General features: G+C 44.2%; 1 protein-coding gene across 1 annotated transcript in view; it reads right to left on the bottom strand.

The window, feature by feature from the left end:
* Positions 1-1,558: 1,558 nt before the first annotated feature.
* The window catches only part of MYO18A (myosin XVIIIA), a 278,083-nt gene continuing 259,270 nt past the window's right edge, over positions 1,559-20,371 (bottom strand). Inside the window, exon 49 of the mRNA XM_030185915.1 lies at positions 1,559-3,796. Within this exon, the coding sequence (XP_030041775.1) occupies positions 3,646-3,796 (151 nt within the window). The 3' untranslated portion in view covers positions 1,559-3,645. The remainder of the gene's footprint in view (positions 3,797-20,371) is intronic.

Below are 20,371 nucleotides of genomic sequence, written 5' to 3'. Positions count from 1 at the left end.
CAGTACTTGAATCACCAGGCCAGCCCCAAAGATAGCCTCTTTGCTAAGGCAACATTGGGCCTGCCAACGATGGAAGGGCATCCCCAGCTCCTTTAGACTGATTGCAGAGCAGCTTTCCGTGCTTAATTTCTGGCGTTACAAGAACCTGGCAATAACACCCCCACTTCCTTCAGCTCAGCACTACAGTAGAAAGAAATAGAAAAAAGTGCAGAGAGAGGGGCAGTAGTGCTGAGGCAAGGAATTCAGCAACGGGTTCTACATACATGTGTCATCCAGAGGTCAGAATGGTGAAGCAGCCAGAGCTCATTTGCCTGACACACAAAGGTTCATCTAGTGCCCTAAAAATCATTTAACCATTTCACTCTACAAGATCCTTGGGTGGGCAACAATGACAAATGTAAGCTGCTGTTCTGGAAAAGAAGAACCACAAACTTCACCCTATCACATTTGAGTGGGGTTTACAGTTGTGGTCCTCTATCTCCTTTGCCAGCTAATAGAGTATGAATTACGAAGTCATTCTCAAAAAGTCACCTAAAGTTAGGCGCTAGGATGATGTGCCCTAAGCACCAATTCATCATGACAGTCACATGCATAACTGCCGTTACAGAATACTAGCTAAGTCCACAGTTACGGGCCTGACTTTAGGCTCAAGCATTATGCCAGCTCAATGGCTGCTGTAAATGCTCTCACCTAACGGTAGGCAGTTAGACACATAACTGTTAGTATTCTATAACCTGTGTATGTAAGTGCTAGGCACGCCCCTGACCCATCCATGCCCCTCCCAAGTCCACGCCCCCTTACAGTTGTGTGCTATGAATTTTGCGTGTGCAATTTACAAAATCCCGGCTCAGCGCAATTATGTGCACATCGTGCTATACCAATTATAGCCAATAACTGATTATTAATGCCAATTAAAGGCTAATTATTATATTAAGTTACACACATAGCTGAAAGTCTTTACAGAATTAGGGGGATCCAGCTCCTCTGTTATATGCTTTTTCCACCTTCGAATCTTGGGACAACAGTACTATTATACAGATGCTCAGAATAAAAAATTACCCAGACTCCAGTCCAATCCACCTCACCACACCTTGCATCTTCTCCTCTGGCAAAAGTCAGTGCCTTTAAAAGAGACCTAAACACTTGCAGCCCACAAAGATGTTTTCTGTTAGAAAAGGAGGAAAGAAAAAGTGGAACAGCCACTTTGAGTATGTGCCAGACCCAAATCCTAATGATGCCTTTTTAACAAAAAGCAAAAATCTTGCCATCACCAGCCAGAAATATCATTTATTTTAATGTTTAAAAGAAACGGATAATAAAGGAAAATGCACAGCTGAATTAGTGCAAAAAATATATTATATATAATCTTGGTAGGATCACCGGGAAGAGGAGCTTGTTTTATTTTTTATTCATGTTAACTTAATTATACCCCTTCTCATACATTATCCAGTTCAGTTAGTCCAAAATAACTCTGCCTCCATGCTGCAGCCATTAGATCTGGGAGGAGTGTACAAGGGCTGGAAAGCAAATAGCCAACACGCGTATACATACACATTAGTAGCAGCATAGTGAAGTTTTTAGTCATCATCTTTCACAAATCCACCATTTAAATGATATACAGATTTAAAACCTTCTTTTCTTGCCATTATGCATTAGTTATTTCATATCTGGAAAAGAGAACAGCATACAAGAAATTACAAGATGCATGCCTGTGCATACCTGCAAACATCAGGTGCAGACCTACGTGTGCAAGAAAACACTGTATGCCCATTTGTACATATTAGAAAGCACCAAGTACCATGTCTACAGGAGTAATAAAACACCAGATGCGCATCAGTGTGTGCACGAAGAAGCCCAGGTGCGTGTCTGCAAGTGCACGAAGATGCCCAGGTGCGCGTCTGCGAGTGCACGAAGACGCCCAGGTGCGCGTCTGCGAGTGCACAAAGACGCCCAGGTGTGCTTATTCGTGTGCATGAAGATGCCCAGGTGCACATCTGCGAGTGCATGAAGAAGCCCATATGCACGTCTGCGTGTGCATGAAGATGCCCCGGTGCGCGTCTGCGTGTGCATGAAGATGCCCCGGTGCGCGTCTGCGTGTGCATGAAGACGTCCAGGTGCGCATCTAGGTGTGCATGAAGATGCCCAGGTGCGCATCTCCGTGTGCACGAAGACGCCCAGGTGCGCATCTGTGAGTGCACGAAGACACCCAGGTGCGCGTCTGCGAGTGCACGAAGACACCCAGGTGCGCGTCTGCGAGTGCACGAATACGCCCAGGTGCGCTTATTCGTGTGCACGAATACGCCCAGGTGCGCTTATTCGTGTGCATGAAGATGCCCAGGTGCACGTCTGCGTGTGCATAAAGATGCCCAAGTGCACGTCTGCATGTGCACAAAGATGCTCAGGTGTGCGTCTGAGTGTGCATGAAGACGCCCAGGTGCACATCTGCGTGTGCAGGAAGATGCCCAGGTGCGCGTCTGCATGTTGAACAGAACATGCCCTGGTGTATGTCTGTGTGTGCAAGAGAACACGCGCAGGTGTGCGTCTGCGAGTGCAAAAGAATACCGGGTGCGCAACCACGTGTGCAAGAGAACACCGGATGCACGGCTGTGTGTGCAAGAGAACAATGGGTGCATAGCTGCGTATGCATGAAGATGCCATGTACATGTCTGCGCGTGCAAGAGAACATCAGATATATGTTTGCATGTCCATGAGGGATTCAGGTGCACGTCTATGCATGTATGCATATGGCATGATCATGTGTTTCTGAACATGAATAGGTTGGGAACAAAAAACAGTCAATTTATGTCAATAAACGTTTCTGGGAATTTCTTGATCTATAAAAAGAGAATCAGCAGGAAATAAATAATCCATGGGCTGCCCTTTTCCAGTGCTCAGTTTTTCTCCTCAACTGCATTGCTCCTGGCAGTCACTGTACCCACAAACCCCCACAGGAGTAAGGGAATCATACACATGGCCAGCAGCACACGATCCATCTGTTTGGGCTTTTGGCGTAAGACTTTCACCGGCAAAACTCTTATAATGTACATCCCAAGAGCAGAGGCGTTATGGCAGGCCTCACTGGGAATGAACCAGAACCAGTACTGGAGCCTCTCGATGCCAGAAACTCAGGCTCAGAAGAACAGCAACAACCCATCTTTTCCCCAATTAAAACAGTAGTAGTTTCACACAACTAGTAGTGACGGGAATAACTTCTCATTTTAAATATTGTAATTTATGAGTATAATTTAGCAATCTCTCTTTTTTTTTTGGTGATCTCGTGCCAGGCTCAGCACTGAAAATTCCAGCAGAGAACTAGTGGTATCTTTGGCTCCCTGAAGCAAAGCAAAGAGCAGGGTAGGAGGCAGTGACAGAATAGGCTGTAGTAGGAGTTAGAGGAGGAGACCCCCTGCTCCAGCATTTACCAGCAGGATCCTGTTGCCTGTCTGGATACCAACAGAGGAACTTCTTCAAGGTGAATGAGGCTGTGCTGCTGCACAGCAGAGCCATAGAGGAATGGAAGAATTTATCCCCCTACAAAGACACATTTGAGGCAGGCTGCAACATGGCACGCATGAACACTAGCCGGGTTGTCTTTGGAGGAGCTGCAGGTGAGGCCCTGATGCTCTCACTGCCAAGCTGTGGCTGCTACGCAATGGTTTCAGGCTCATTAGGTTCTGTGTCACTATCACTCAGGTAGCTCTTGGCTGAGTGTTTTGATCGGGAGCTGATTTCCAAACCATCCTGTTCCTCCCCTTCAGTCCTGGTGTAGCTAGAGGGCTTCTGGTAAACTGGAGGGCTGTAGAGATATAGACAGAGAAGAACATTTAATGCAAACTCTGCTACCCAGACTTGTTTTGTTTCTTTCTCTAACACCATTTCATATACTAAGGCAGGCACCAACCAGTCATATGGTACAGCAGTTTGCATGCGAGATACTTATTTCTCAGACACAATGCTTAGCCTGCAGCTACCCTCCCAGAATCTGCTGACCTATGCAACCACCAATCTACCTCATGGTTAAGCTAGCTTGGACACAATGCCACCAAGGGATGTCATACCTGCGAATGCTGAGGCTTTTGGAAACATGCTAGACTGCTCCTAGTGATAAAGGTTTTCACTTTGAGTTAGAAGTGCAAACAGGAAAAATGATTAGTACATTTGGGCCTCGTATCATGAATGACCGACCACTTGATCATCTCCTGCTACTCTTAGCTGCGAGCTTTCAGTCTCACCCTCCATTATCACTCTACTGGATACAGCAAAAGCTGTTATATTCTAAAGATTTCTTAAGAAGTTGGAAGCAAGGCTATTGTTGGAGGGACAATTCCTTTTTTCTTTCTGTGCTTAAACTAGTCCACAAAAACTTTCTTTGCAAGAATACAGGTTTTCAGCATGGTGACTTTGTTGCTATTCTAACTCTTTTTGCCATTAAGAATTTCCTTTATACACCATCTGATCTTCTTTAACTGTCAAAAAATAAACTAATTTTCAGTTAAACATACAAAGGTCTCTTCTATTTTCCTAATCTACCCCTGTGTGAGCACAGCCTTCCTATGTGGGACACAGTTCTTTTTGTCTATGATGTCAGACTTTGTTGGCTGATTTTAGAGGCTTAAGGGATGAGCCATTTTTAATTCACTTAATACCAGGTGTAGTATTAAATGAGCAATGTATTGCAATCCAGAATTCTTGAAACCTGTTATCTATAGCATGTATGTAAATTAAGGGGTGCACATATAAAAGTTCCTATCACATAAGTACATAAGTATTGCCATACTGGGAAAGACCAAAGGTCCATGAAGCCCATCATCCTGTTTCCAATAGTGGCAAATCCAGGTCACAAATACCTGGCAAGATCCCCAAAAAAGTACAAAACATTTTATACTGCTTATCCCAGAAATAGTAGATTTCCCCAAGTCCATTTTTTTTTTTTTTTTTTTTTATTTTATTTATTATTATTTCAATAAATCACAAGTAAATTTACTTGACAGAAAAAAGCAGCTAAAGAGTACTAATTTACAAGAAAAATTTTCTTCCAAATAGAACAAAGAAAAACATCTCCTTTTTAGATGCTTTAAAGTCCACAAAAGGGGAGTTCAAGAGAATAACTGGAGATATAAGGAAAAGAAATTAAACATTTCAAATAAATTATAATCAAAAACAAGAATTCAGCGTTACAGGCTAGGTATATATTCACTTATAGAGTTCTCTTAGATGTTAAAAAGGAACTTAATTGGGAAGGGTCAAAATACACATATTTAACATTCTGATAGTTAACCAAACATTTACATGGATATTTTAAATAAAACGTTGCTCCTAATTGGAGCGTCTCCTGTTTTAACTGCAGGAACTTTTGCCTACGCTTCTGCGTGTCCCTCGACAAGTCAGGAAATATTCGAGTTTGTAATCCTCTAAAAGTTTTCTCTTTCTTTAGGAAAAATTTCTTTAATATCCATGACTTGTCTGAGGTCAACGCAACCGTGGCAAGTAAAGTTGAAGCAGTAAATTTTTCACTATCTGAACTTTCTAATAATGCAGAGACATCTATTGCCTGAGTGTTTGAAAGTTCTTCTTTTTTACCCGGGATGTAAAAAACCTGGGAGATAGGAGGGAATTGATCTTCACCAATTTCAAGGACTTCTTTAAAATAATTTCTGAGCATTTCCCGCGGAGAAACCAGAGGCTGTAAAGGAAAATTTATAAAACGTAAATTATTATTTTTAAGAGTATTTTCAAGAAACTCCGATTTTCTCCTTAGGTTTACCAAGTCTTTAACAGTTGTTGTTTGTACAGTTTGTATCTGTTGGATTTCTTTTTCAAGATTTTCAGTTTGTGAAGCCACAGAGTTAATTTTAGTTTCTACTTCCTTCAATTTCCCATCCATTAAGGCAATTTCTTCTGACATTTTTTTTGTCTGAGGGCATAATGCCCTACCTAGTTCAACAATTAGATGCCAAAGATTATCTAAAGTTACTTCAGTTGGTTTTTTAAAAGGAAAAATCTCTTCTGTTGCAATGTGTATCAGGCTTACATTCCCATTTGTTCCTACCGTCTCCTCAGCAGGTCTTCTCTCTAAGGGAGCAGTTAAGGTGGGAGTTAATATACTTCCCAAACCTTCCGTCGAGGATAGTAAAGCCTCCCGTTGCCCTCCGCTACCTGACTCTCCGGTCTTCGCGGTCGGGTATGCGCTCATCGGAGAACTGCTACCAATTGGTTGAGGAGGCGGGTCTCTACCGTTCGGGCTCAGCGAAACTTCCAGCCCTGCGTTCACTCCACTTTCTCCAGCTAGTGTGTGAGCGAGCGGGCCGCCCGTCGACGTCGAAACCATGCCTGCAGCTCTCTGTAAAATGGCTCAATCGAGCTTGTAGAGGGTAAATTCCTCGGCTGCTGGGAGGCAGTCGCCGCAGCACGTCCCCTCCTTTTCGGCATATCCACAATATTATTAAGGTAAGAGAGAGGCAAAAAACGCGTCCGTCTTATTCGGCAGCCATCTTGAACTCCCCTCCCCAAGTCCATTTAATAATGGACTTTAATATTCACCACATATTTATTATCTCCTGGACAAATGTCTCCATTTTTAACAAGATATAAGAATTTTCCTAAATGATGCAAAAGATTTTCCTACCTGGATAATTCATGCACTTCTCTGTACCAGCTACACAGTCCAAACAGAAGAGTTCTAACAGGACGGCCCATCTTTACTCCAGTGGCTATGAATACGGCAACTGAATCGCTGCCTCCTTCCTTCACCACTTAAGAGAGTCACAGTCAATTCATAAATTCATGAGATAAAGACAGGCACCTGCTGTATTCCACAAATAAAGGGAGTGAGCAGGTAGCGAAGGGTGTAGGATTTACAGAGAAGACAAAGTATGCAAGGGTACATCAGGAATGGTGAGAAAAATGAACATTTACACTATGTGGCAAAACCAGAAATATAATATCAACAAATTATCATAATTACCAATTACAAGCTTATTCTTATCAAAGATGTCTTTGGGACTGTTGTTCTTTTTATGTTTTCCATCAAATAGAATATTGGAAAGAATTTTATAACTCTCCAAAAAAAACGGATGGAAATAACCAAATTTGGCATGTGGGAAGACCATGTGAATAGCTTGGACGAGTTAAAAAACTAGAAATATAGGATCAATATATTCAGAGAACCAAGTCTCCAAAAAGATCCCCATTGCTTCCTATAGGAAGACGTAAAATGCCGACTACCACTGTTATCCATAAGCAGCCCCCCCCCCCCCCCCAAGCAACTCAAGCAGGTAGAGGCAAGGAAAATAACTGAACTGCCTTGCAAAAAAAATAAGCCAAAACTCTTTCAAAGTCATCTCTACCCACACCTCCAAAGACTTCCGCACTCACCACACATCCACTAAATCCCACACAAATATATTCCACCCACCACACTCCATCCTCACCTACCACACAAACACCCTGCTTCACCCACACACCTCACACATAGCTTACACATTCATACTCTCTTACGTATCATACACCCCCACACACACACAATTGCACAGATCTCCCTCACCCGACTCATACCTCCAGTATGGCTGGCCCAACCATTAGGCAAGAGTAGGCACTTGCTTACGGCAGAAGTTTCTTGGGGGCAAAGAGGATGCAGCCAAAGCAAAACAATAGGTCTTGATAGTCACGAGAACCATAAGCACATACTTGAACCTGCATTTTCATAGGATGTTTGTATGATGATCATGATTGTTAAGTTTAATTATCAAGTTGTAGGGGAGGGGGGAGCAGTGTTACAGGCTAGGGGGCCTGATCGTTAATTGAAAGGGGTTAGAAGGCTGAAAGTGGGCCTAGGGGGCCCACTACCCATGCACTAGCTCTGACCTCCATACACCCTTACAATACACAACCTCCACACACCTCATCCCCATACTATCCCACATTTATAACCCCTTCACATTCTTACTACCTTACACATACCTGCCCCAGCAAACCCATACAAACCCACACCTATATAACCCATACAGAGACAGGAAAAATAAATTTACACATCCCTCTCACACTGAAAACTCAGGCACAGTGCCTTAAATGCACACCTGCCACAACGATTCCCCACAAAAACACAACTCACACCCCCAACCTTAACAATAATCCTAACCACACAAACCCACCCAAAGATATCTACCCCTCACACATTCCCTCAACCATATTCATTACCAAAAATATAGTGGTGTCCCCCCAAAACACACATACAATTCAAAAACATACCCCACACAAATCCAGCTCCCTCCAGATACACACCTCTACACAGTTCTATACCCCCAACATACTTCCATCACAGACTTCATCCATATACATGCAATGCTCCCACCTATGCACACACATACACCCCCAATATCTCCATCTCCTTCAAGCATAACCCTACCATAAATTCTCCCACACCTTCTACAAATCTATGTTGGAATGTATTCCTGAAACCATACCTCTGTATGTTACGTAAAATGTTTTTCATGGTTAAGTATTTTATGTTTTGTAAATTGATGATGTTGAATATTTTTGGTCTGCATTTTGCATACATTTGACATTTTTTACTACCATTTTTTGTTTTTTTCCTAGGGGATAGGACTCATCTGTAATTTTACTTATGACTCGCTTTCCAAGTCAGACTCAAAAGACTCACACCATTTCAACTTAGCGTTCCTGTAAGCAGTGTCTCTTCCCAGCTAGCTGTATCTAGCCATCACTGTCTTGACTCTATCCTGCCTGGCAGACCTCACTAAGCTCTAGCTTGCGCATAATTTCTTTGACTGGCTGTTCAAGGAATTAGATCAGGAATTGATGCAGGAAGCAGTACATTTATATTTCAATCAAATATTACTATGGATAAAGTGTATTATAAAACTGCAGGTCTCAAAATAAATTTAAGAAAAAGCATCTGCTGTACATAAATACTCACTAGGATTATAACCTGCCAATCAAAAACATCTTAGTGGGTAACAAAACAACATTTGACATAATCAGGATATGCACAACGGGCAAAATGTTATAATCAAATGAAACTCTAGACTTCAAGCAAAAAGACCAAAAGCAGAATTGATCACATGAGCAGTTCCCTAAATTTAATATCTGTTTTCAAATGCAACTCAAGCAGTGAAAAATTCGAAGACTGTGGACCAGATTGATTTGAGGTTTGAAAATCAATTGGGAACCCAGAAGAATAACAAAATACAATATGTCAGAGTGCAAGGGCAAAACAAATTCATCCACTATTAACTCAGATGGAAGTCCAAAAACTCGGGTCTCGGATTATCAACAATGCTGCTGGTTAAACCATATTATGTTTCTGTGTTTGCATTCATCAATCAGCACTCAGAAAGTTGATAACTGGGGCTGAACTGGGAGAAACATCATGTCATTGGCATAAACTCAATAACTGACTCCAAGGGCAGCTAGGACAGAACATTAAAAAAAAAATCACAGGAGAGCCCTGAGAACCCCTAAAAAAGAGACTGAGCAGCTCCAATCCTCACCTGCTGAGTATATCCGGCAAGGAAAGCGGTATAATACTATAACTCCACAGAAGCAATATCAAATTCAGCAAGTTAGGCCAGCAAAACAGTGTGGTTAATATTATTGTCTTGGGCTTAAGATATATCAAGAAACAATAGATCAGTGGTTCTCAAAGGAGAGAGATTTGTAGGCAGTGTAGGCAGTGCATGCAAATCTCTCATATGAATATTCATTGTAGATATCCTGAAAACCTGACTGGCTGGCCTGCCTCCAGGACCGGGTTTAGGAACCACTGCAATAGATGCTCATTATTTCCAGATCCAATATCCCCTGCCAAATTTGATCCAAGGCTGAAATTAATAAAGTTTCTGTTCCATGGCCTGTTTTGAAGCCACAATGATATATATCTAAAATACTGTGAACACCAAAAAGACCTGCAATTGCAATAAGAACACCTGCTCCATCAGTTTGCCTAAAAAAGGCACGCTGGAAATTGGTCACATTTAAGACCTAGGGATCATAGTAAGTGACGGCAGATAAAGACCTGTACGGTCCATCCAGTCTGCCCAACAAGATAAACTCATACTTGATATGTGATACCTTATATATATACCTGAGTTTGATTTGTCCTTGCCATTCTCAGGGCACAGACTGTATAAAATCTGCCCAGCATTCTTCTTGTACTAAAATTTCTGAAGCTAACGTCGAAGCCCCTTAAAAGTTACACTCAAGCCCATCCCTATCTATTCAGTCACAATCAGGGCACAGACTGTAGAAGTCTGCCCAGCACCGGTTTCGCTTCCCAATTACCAGCGTCGCCACCTAATCTCCACTAAGATTCCGTGGATCCATTCTGCAATTGCAATAGGAACACCTGCTCCATCAGTTTGCCTAAAAAAGGCAAGCTGTAAATTGGTCACATTTAAGACCTAGGGATCAAGTGTGGACTTTTTAAAATATAACATTCACTCGTTTAAGAGAAGGGGGAAGCTTCCCTAAAGCAATGAGGATGGACAACACAGTGAAATAGAATTAGTACAAACTGAGAAAAGGTCAAGCAAGTACCAAATGAATCACATAGCATTCTTTGGAAACTTTTAAAAACATTAAAACACTGCTGTACTGGAAAAGCACTGGGATCACGACTCTAAGAGAATTCTGGAGAATGAAGAGGTTACGAGAACCTGGGACATTCCCCTTTCTGACCGATAAAATGCTAGATGCAAGGAAACAGGACATAATAGTAACAGTATTGATCATAGAGGCATCAGTCCCAGCAATTACTCTATGAATTGTGAGGAGAAGAAAAAGATCCTCAAGCACCAAAAAAATGCAGTCTGAGACTAAGAAAATGTGGCAGGGAGACAGAAATATTTCCTATCATTTTGGCTGTCACAGGTCTGCTTAAAAGACATTTTCAAACACATCTGGATAAGTTGTTTATTCATATTACTTCTACAGAATGAGGTTCACTTTCACATGATGCAAGTACTATGGTAAGCATCATCAGCAAATTTTGAGAGACTGAGATCATACTCCTCATATCTTGGGGCTTAGCTCATTAGTCATGGTATGCACAAAACTAATCCATTTGGTGACCTTATGAGAGAAACCATTCAGAATCTTTTTCACACTCAAGAAACTTAAGCACAGAAGCCCAGATCCCCCAACAGGGATCATCAAGAGTATTACATTTAGACTTAACAAATATAGAACACCAGCAAAAGATCCTTTCAGAAAGAAAAATCTGAGAAACACAGTCTACACCAGGAGAAATGGAGACAACAGTGGAAACATGCAAAAGGCCTTAATAGCCCACAAGGACCATTTAACAAAAACATTATCCTTTCTGTAAAGTATGCAAAAAAAAAAAAAAGGGCCTCTAGCATTCTTCAGCTCCTGAAGATACTAATCAAGCATACAATACTGTTCCCTATCCACCGTTTCATGGGGGTCTTATGCCATAATGTTCAGCATTCTGTTGGCATATCTTAAGTTCAACAATTACAGAGGAGAACTATGATGCGCGAGGCATGAATTGAACTATCCAGTTCCCCAAATGTACCCTCCCACAAACTGACCAACGAGCAAGCATCAACCTCTAAAGCAAAGAGGTTTTGTGCAACCACAGATCTCCACCTAGAAAGCAAGGTCTGTGAATCAATGGTCTGCCTTGGTACAGTACAGACCCTGACTGGCTGGGTGTGCCCTGAGGACTGGCTGGGTGTGCCCTGAGGACTGGCTTGAAAACCTCTGGTATTCACTTTCTGAACAGGCTGATGAGAAACTACAAACATTAGAACAGAAATCAGTAAAGAAAATGGTTTGACCATGGTACTGGAACAGTAGAAACTTGAGGCTAATCACGACTACTCCCTAATCAAGGAGGAACAAAGATTAAGTCCAAAATGTGGACTTTAGAATGCATGGTACACTGAACAATTTGTGAAAACCACAGGGAGGCTATATTTTGCAAACCCCCCCCCCCCCCCCCCCCCCCCCCAAACCACACACTATCCACCTCAGCAGTACAAGGCAGTTGCATAAAGTATTCTAGAATCTTAACATATAAGTGCTGGGCGGTGCCTGGTCAAAATAGCCCCGACAAAAAAGCTCCAAACAAAAAAAGCTCCCGACATAATAGCCACTGTCAAAACGGCCTGCCCACAATATAACCCTTGACAAGTTAGCCCCCCGCCCGATCAGGCTGCCCAGAATATGGGACTGCATTTTTTCCCCTAATAATCTTACCTTGCCAAACAGGATAAGGTTGGTAAGACTATGAAAATAACAATATTGTTTTTGGGTTTTTTTTAATTAGCATGTTGATGGAAGAATAGTTTCTTTAAATAGCAGAACAGATCATGAATACCAGTTTGTAGCTATAGAAATTTGTTTATTTATATATGCTTTATGCAATTGAAAGCAGGTAGGAGACTTTATCAGTGAAGATTTCAGTTGTAGTTTATTATATTTTTTGTGATGTGTTATTTTTTATCAGGGGGCTGTTTTGTTAAGGGGGCTATTTTGTGTACGGGCTATTTTGTCAAGGGTTGTTTTGTGGGAGGGGCCATTTTGTCAAGGGTTATTTTGTTACAAGGCTGTTTTGTCAGGGCTATTATGGCTGGGAGCCTTGCTGGGCACGCCCCTGACCTGCCCATGCCCCTCCCTCATCCATGACCCCTTGCAGTTTCATGCTTTAGATTTTCTGCACTGTTTCTAAAAAAGCAACTTGGGGGGAAGTTATCAAGCTGAATTAAGGCTTTAAATCACATTATTTGCCCCTTAACATTTTTATGTTGACACCAGTGGCGTAGCCAGACCTGACATTTTGGGTGGGCCCAGAGTTAATATGGGTGGGCACTAGGTGTGAGTAGTGTTTCTTGGGATTGCCCTGAATGTGACATTCAACACATGTATTTTTTTTCAAAATGCTACAGTCAGAATTTTAAGAAATGGGGTTCACTGCTGCCATTAAATATTGATCCACTTATTAGCAAATGGAGTAATCAAAAAAAGTCCCAATAAGGCTATGTGTTGGCATATTGACTATACCAGGGGTCATAAAAACAGCTCAGTCTATATTCATAAATCTGGTGAGTGGCTAAATAGCCAGCTAAAAACAACTGCACAAACCTGAATCCACATTTTAAAACCCCATAAGATATCTGTATATTATATGCATATCCCTAGACAAGTATCTGCATATGCAAACACACACTAGCCCCAAAATGGCACTATTTAAAATTGATATGGCTGCCATACAACTTGATAGTAATTAGAGGGAGAGATACCCAATCAGCAAATCATACAAAATACAAGAGGTTCTCTTATAAATAGTAAGCAAACGTACCAGCTCCATCGACGAAGACATGACCCTGTTCTGCCACCCGGCACCCAGTCTTCAAAAAGAAAAGTGAAGAAGCACCTCGCGTCTACTCTGCACTGCGCTCGTCGCGTCGGCCCTTCAATCACTGTGTTCCGCCCTCCAGGGTTGCCAGGTAGAAATTTTTTTTCCAGCCCAATCCGGGCCAGAAACCAGCCCAAAACCCGCCCAAACACAAACCCCGCCCCTGACACCCCCACCCCCGCGTCACCGGCCCCGCCCCCGCCGTCACCGGCCCCGCCTCCCACGTCATCGGGCCCGCCTCCCCGTCATCAGCCCCGCCTCCCACGTCATCGGGCCCGCCTCCCCGTCATCAGCCCCGCCTCCCCATCATCGGCCCCGCCTCCCACGTCATCGGCCCCGCCTCCCACGTCATCGGCCCCGCCTCCCACGTCATCGGCCCCGCCCAAAACGTCACTAACCCCGCCCAAAAACGTCACTAACCCCGCCCCCCGCGGCCGAAAAAAATCAAAAAGCCGCCCAAAAAGCCGCCCGGAAGCCTTAAAAACCGCCCAAAAAACCGCAACCCGCCGCGGGCAAAAATTTCCCGCGGCGGGGCGCGGAAAACCGCCCAATTGGGCGGTAAAACCGCCCACCTGGCAACACTGCCGCCCTCGAGGAAATAGGAAGTTACATCAGAGGGCGGGACACAGTGATTGACGGGCCGACGCGATAAGCGCAGTGCAGAGTAGACGCGACGTGCTTCTTCACTTTTCTTTTTGAAGGCTGGATGCCATTGCCGGGTGGCAGAACAGGGTCGTCTCTCCGTCCGTCGACAGAGCTGGTAGGCAGGTGCGGGTGGGGGCGGGGTGGACATTGGTTGGGCGGACCTGGAGGGAAAGTGGCTGGGCCTGGGCCCATCCAGGCCCACCCATTGCTACGCCCCTGGTTGACACGTGACAATGGAGGCACACAGGGAAACCATCCCAATCATGGGGGGGGGGGGGGGGGGCAAACTTTGTACCTTTGCATAGCCACTGAGTCCATGGAGCTTTTAGTCACAGACTTGTAGCAATTTTTAAGTGCACGTGTACTTTTCACTTCTTGTGCATTTTGTATTTCCAAAAAAAGTACTTCCTGTTATTTCATTCCCCACTCCCTGGAACATAGCATGCACACATCATCTGAACTCTGCCCTGTACATCCTACCTACAAAGTACACACCATTATGTCAATGCGCAAATTTTACACCTGTTGGCATTTTATAACAAGGTATTTACATGCATAGGTGGCCACATATGTGAAAAAAGTGCCATAAAATGACTGCCTGTATGTATTGCACATTCCTTTCTATAGCACTGTAATTATGTAATGCGTCAGTAAAATCTGCATTATAATACACTTGGTGAGGTGAGGTATAAAAATAAAATAATAATTACTACTAAGATCACAGGGATTCAGATAGAGATGTATGGGGATAATTTTATAATCAACTTGAGTGTCTGGAATAGTATTTACATGCTCGTCGGTACTTACAAAACTGCACATGTGCATGGAAGTGGAGATTCAGAAAATACAGCCCTACCTCTATATGACAAATATATACATCCATAGGCGTTCCTATGGATGTTGGAAAGGCCAGGGGTAGCCGGGGGGGGGGGGGGGGGGGGGGGGTGTGGGGAGCAACACTTGCCTCTCTCTCCTCCCTCCCTTCGTGCGGGCACGCTAGGCATACCTTTGCTGGCAGCCACCACTCCCAACATCTTGCTCTGAACAGCATGCTGGAACTTCTCTCACATGCTTGAGAAGTCTCAGCCTGCTGCCCAGAGCTGGAAACAAGGAGTGGGGAGCAGCAGTAGGTTTATTTACTTGGCTGGCAGGGCTCAGCATCCCCACCAGCAAAGTAAAAGAGAATTCAGCAGGGGGCCCAAGCCCACATTTTGGGAGCCAGTTGTTAAAGTAGCCATGGAGGGCCCTACTTTAATAACCGGCTCCCAAAATTCTTAAAAACTTAACAACTGGCTCTTGCGAGCCTGTGAGAGCCTGCTCCAGCACACCACTGGGTACATGTATAACGTTATGATTGCTTTGTTGCAGATGTAACTTTGTGCAGGAGACTTGGTGGGAGGGAGAGAAGTAATCATTTATAAAGGCATATTTTCTTTTAGAAAACAGGCACACAACATATGCATCTATGTGCCTTGACAGCCAGGAGCCCGGTTATAAAATTACCCTCCAAGTGTGGACGTGTAAAGATACATGTGCACATGCTGAGGAAGCATAAAAGGCTGCAGCATTCTCTATTCCAACTGATCTTCCTGCTAAAGGCTTCATTTTCTCAGCTGTTCTGAGAGGCTGCAATGCCTTTCATCTTTATTATCCTGCACTTCTCTGTAAATCTTCAGAAAATTGTCTGGAAAGATGGAAGAAACACATGCTTGCCGGTTCCCCATTCTCCACTTCTTCAGATAACACATAGGCTGAAAAGCAAAACCCTGCATCCTTTTAAAACGTTATAATAGGGGCCTACAAGTGTTGCTCCCAATATAATTATATATTTCAGCGACATGGAATCTGGGAGGCTTTACAGACATATCAAGCAGCTCTGTAAGGTTTCTTAAACTCCATTTAACTCATGTAGTTGCCATTCAGGCCCATTATAAAGCAGTTCAGGCTCACCTCATCACCCTATACTTCCCATAGAAGGGAATGGGCAGGAACTGGACAGACCTGGTGGCCTCCATCTATGCTTACTATCACACTCATCAACTCCCACCACTAGCACCCCCCACCACACATACAAAAAAACAGTTTTACACACAAAGCAACTTTCTACACAAGCACAGAACTTTCTGCCAGGCACACAATTAATTCTCCAGCAGAGACAAGGGCAGAGGGGATGATTGCCTCACTTCTGCAGGTCGTTTCCACTCTTACCCTTTCAACCCTGCAAGAAACAAGTTGCATTAACTGAGGGAGGGAAAGAGTGCATGGGCCTTCACCAAGAAGCCATGAAATCTTGCCTCAGATGTAACACCTTGTTTACATACCAGACATTCTTTAGATGAAATGGAAGAAAAATCAATAGCTCTCTCTGTTTTCTGTTTAATTTCTCTTATTAAAATTCAAAGGCTCTTCTGGAGGCTGCACTAAGAGCTGCGGTGTTTGTGTCACACTGCCTGCCTGTCCTGTCACTTCCCTCTCCTCCCCATCCTTTGTAAGAAACAAAAGAGTTCTTTCCTGAGATAATCCCCCCCCCCCCCCCCCCCGATATGAATCCATAAGCAATGCTAGAGGAATTCACTGGGATCCATAGTTTCTCAATGAGAAAACATAGCTGCTTCCACAGGGCCAGTACTTTTCAAACTTGCACTGGTAACCTAGTACTTGGATTTTGGAACCAGTGCCTGGGTTGCACCCCCATCCCCAACACCTGTTGCTCTATAAAACTGTTCTGAAGGTAAAGAGGTAGGGGGATAGAGGAGAGGGAAAATGTCACCTCCAGCTCAGTGTTTTAATGCCATGCACTGTTCATAGGATGACTCTCGAGAGACAAGAGCAGGCAGGACACTGTTCAGCTCAACACGATCGAAAACAACTTAAAACCAAAGAGCCAGCAGCACAGAGCAAGTGGAGTACTGAAGGGAAAGCATGAGACAGAACTGAGCAAAGGAGTGCTGAGGAGCAAGTGGAGGTGTCTATGGGGGAGGGGGAGGTAGAGCAAAGATTGAAAAATTAAAAGGGAGAGAGAAAAAAAAACATTCAGGAGCAGACCTGATATTGTGGAGTGGAGGAGTGGCCTAGTGGTTAGAGCACCGGTCTTGCAATCCAGAGGTGGCCGGTTCAAATCCCACTGCTGCTCCTTGTGATCTTGGGCAAGTCACTTAACCCTCCATTGCCTCAGGTACAAACTTAGATTGTGAGCCCTCCTGGGACAGAGAAATATCCAGTAAACCTGAATGTAACTCACCTTGAGCTACTACTAGAAAAAGTGTGAGCAAAATATAAATAAATAAAATAAATAATAAATTATGGAGCACGTGGGCAGCACCTACATCTTGTGATCCAGATGAGTTGACCAGAGGAAGCCTGCACAACCATCACATTAAACAGCAGACCTCAATCAGGGGGCTTCTTTTAATAACCTTTATATTGCATTTAAAATGGTTTACAAGTAACACTGCATGGCAAATTTTAATATCCCTTGAAATGAAGTGGTTGAAGACAATGTTTGGCTCATGGCAAAAATGTTTTTCTTCCACTGGTTTGCAAAGGCGTAAGTCTGAAAAGACTGGCATATTTAATCCTCAACTAGAGGAAGTTATGTTCCGTCAAGTACAGTCCTTCAACCAATTCTGTACTTGACAGCAATATTACTATTTCCCCCACTGCCATCTCAAAAGCTTCCCTTACTGTGGTGGTGTACTCAGGCCAGGAAGGGAGACAGGGAACATTTGTTTCTACAAGCCAACCAATATCAATGAAGGTGTGTTTCAAAAGAAGGTGTGTTTCAAAAGAAGTGACTATTTTGTGAGAAGCAGTGGCGGCAGCACCTGTGAACGGCATAAAAGAGTAGAATGTTCTTACAAAATGTAAAAAAAATGTAAAAAAAAAAAAAAAAAGTGGAAGGGGGGGGGGGGGGGGGGGGGGGGTTCTGCCTATATGACATGATCAGGGTTAGGCTGTTCCGCACGCTCATCTCTGAGAAAGGATATTGTATGTGACTTTTAATAAATGCTGAAAACTGACTTTAGGATTATTTAGAAAGGCCAGCTAACAAACCAAATATTAATACAGAAAAGCTGGAGACAATCCAGAAAAATGCAGGGTCTGCACCACAGCCACATGATATAACACTTGGCAGGGGGAGGAGGGGGGAGCTATCACACCTTGTTTTACCATGGGCATCATCAACTTGCAGTATCTAAGGACCAGAAACTGCTAACATGGTAAATGAATAACTCTGCTTGCAAGACACCTTGCAAGCAGTATTATTCCAGTGGCCTGGAAGCATCTGGCCTCAAAGCTGCAGCCCAATGCTTCTGGGCTGCAGCCTAAAGGAGCCATGGTGCCTTCCATCCATCCACAACTACAACTCCCCACCTCCCCTGACCGCAACGCCCCCACCCCTCTAAGGACCTTCCTCCATTTTGGGGGTACTATCGGCCCTGTATCTGGTGGTTTAGTGGGTCTTAGGGTAGGTATGGTGCCCCTTAGCAACAGACTTGCAACTACTACCACTAGGGTTCATATTTCCATGAGCCTTATATGAAAACATGGCCCCTAGCAGTAGTAGCCTGAGATTACTGCCAGTGGCGCCATTTTGGGAGATGGTACTGGTAGAGCAGGAGTAACTGGGGATTGCTCCTACTCTATGACCTACTGAACAACCAGGTACAGGGCATGTAGGCCCCTGAAGATGGAACGTGGGGGGGGGGGGGGGGGGAGGGGAGGGGGGTGAAGTGATTGTGATCAGGTGTGAATGGATGGCACCTTGGCCCCTTTAAGCTCCACCTTGGTAGCATCAGGTCAAAGCTTTGTGGCCCGATGCTCCTGGCACAATAAAATAACCCTAGCTTTTGGCTGGGATTATTTTACTGTCATTTTATGGCTATAACATGACTTGTGGTGTGCACCAAGTGTTCATTGCAAGTCATGTTATGGTTTTTGCATAGCAATGAGCTGCCTTACATACATTAATATGCAACCCATGCAGGCTTATTTTCAAAAGAGAAGGGCACCCATCTTCTGACACAAATCGGGAGATGGGCATCCTTCTCTCAGGGTCGCACAAATCGGCATAATCGAAAGCCGATTTTGGGCGCCCTCAACTGCTTTCCATCGCGGGGACGACCAAAGCTCACGGGGGCATGTCGGCAGCGTAGCAAAGGCGGGACTGGGGCGTGCTTAAGAGATGGGCGTCCTCAGCCGATAATGGAAAAAAGAAGGGCGTCCCTGACGAGCATTTGGGCGACTTTGCTTGTACATTTTTTCTTGCGACCAAGCCTCAAAAAGGTGCCCGAACTGACCAGATGACCACTGGAGGGAATCGGGGATGACCTCCCCTTACTCCCCCAGTGATCACCAACCCCCTTCCACCCTAAAAAAAAACAAAAAAGAAAAAAAAAACTTTAAAATATTTTTTTGCCAGTCTCAAATGTCATACCCAGCTCCATGACAGCAGTATGCAGGTCCCTGGAGCAGTTTTAGTGGGTGCAGTGCACTTCAGGCAGGCAGACCCAGGCCCCCCCCCTACCTGTTACACTTGTGGTGGTAAATGTGAGCCCTTCAAAACCCACCAGAAACCCACTGTACCCACATGTAGGTGCCTCCCTTCACCCCTTAGGGCTATGGTAGTGGTGTACAGTTGTGGGGAGTGGTGGGGGGCTCAGCACACAAGGTAAGGGAGCTATGCACCTGGGAGCAATTTATGAAGTTCACTGCAGTGCCCCCTAGGGTGCCCCGTTGGTGTCCTGGCATGTCAGGGACCAGTGCACTACGAATGCTGGCTCCTCCCACGACCAAATGCCTTGGATTTGGTCGTTTTTGAGATGGCCGTCCTCGGTTGCCATTATCGCCGAAAACCGGGGACAACCATCTCTATGGATGACCATCTCTAAGGTTGACCTAAATGTTGAGATTTGGGCGTCCCCGACCATATTATCGAAACGAAAGATGGACGCCCATCTTGTTTTGATAATACGGGTTTCCCCGCCCCTTTACGGAGCCGTCCTGCGAGGACGGCCCCAGGAAAACTTGGGCGCCCCATTTGATTATGCCCCTCATGGTGACATAAATATCACCGCATTAAGGGGCTAACATGGGTTATTGCACTAACGCAGCTTGATAATTTCCTCCCTTAGAGATAGAAATATGGTGGAAATATGATAGAGATAGATCTAGAGGGCAATTTTATAACTGGGTGCCTAGTTTAAGGTGGCAAAAAAGTACCTATTTCAAGCCTATTTTTCTTTATAGAATACCAATGTAAGTAGCCAAAAACATGCCTTTGTTTAAGGCCCAATCACTTACAGCAGCTCTACAGCTGATTTAATC

The sequence above is a fragment of the Microcaecilia unicolor genome, chromosome 13 (genome assembly GCF_901765095.1).
Source record: "Microcaecilia unicolor chromosome 13, aMicUni1.1, whole genome shotgun sequence".
Classification (NCBI taxonomy): domain Eukaryota; kingdom Metazoa; phylum Chordata; class Amphibia; order Gymnophiona; family Siphonopidae; genus Microcaecilia; species Microcaecilia unicolor.
The sequence above is the reverse complement of the archived record's forward strand: the minus strand, read 5'-3'. Positions and strand labels throughout refer to the sequence as shown.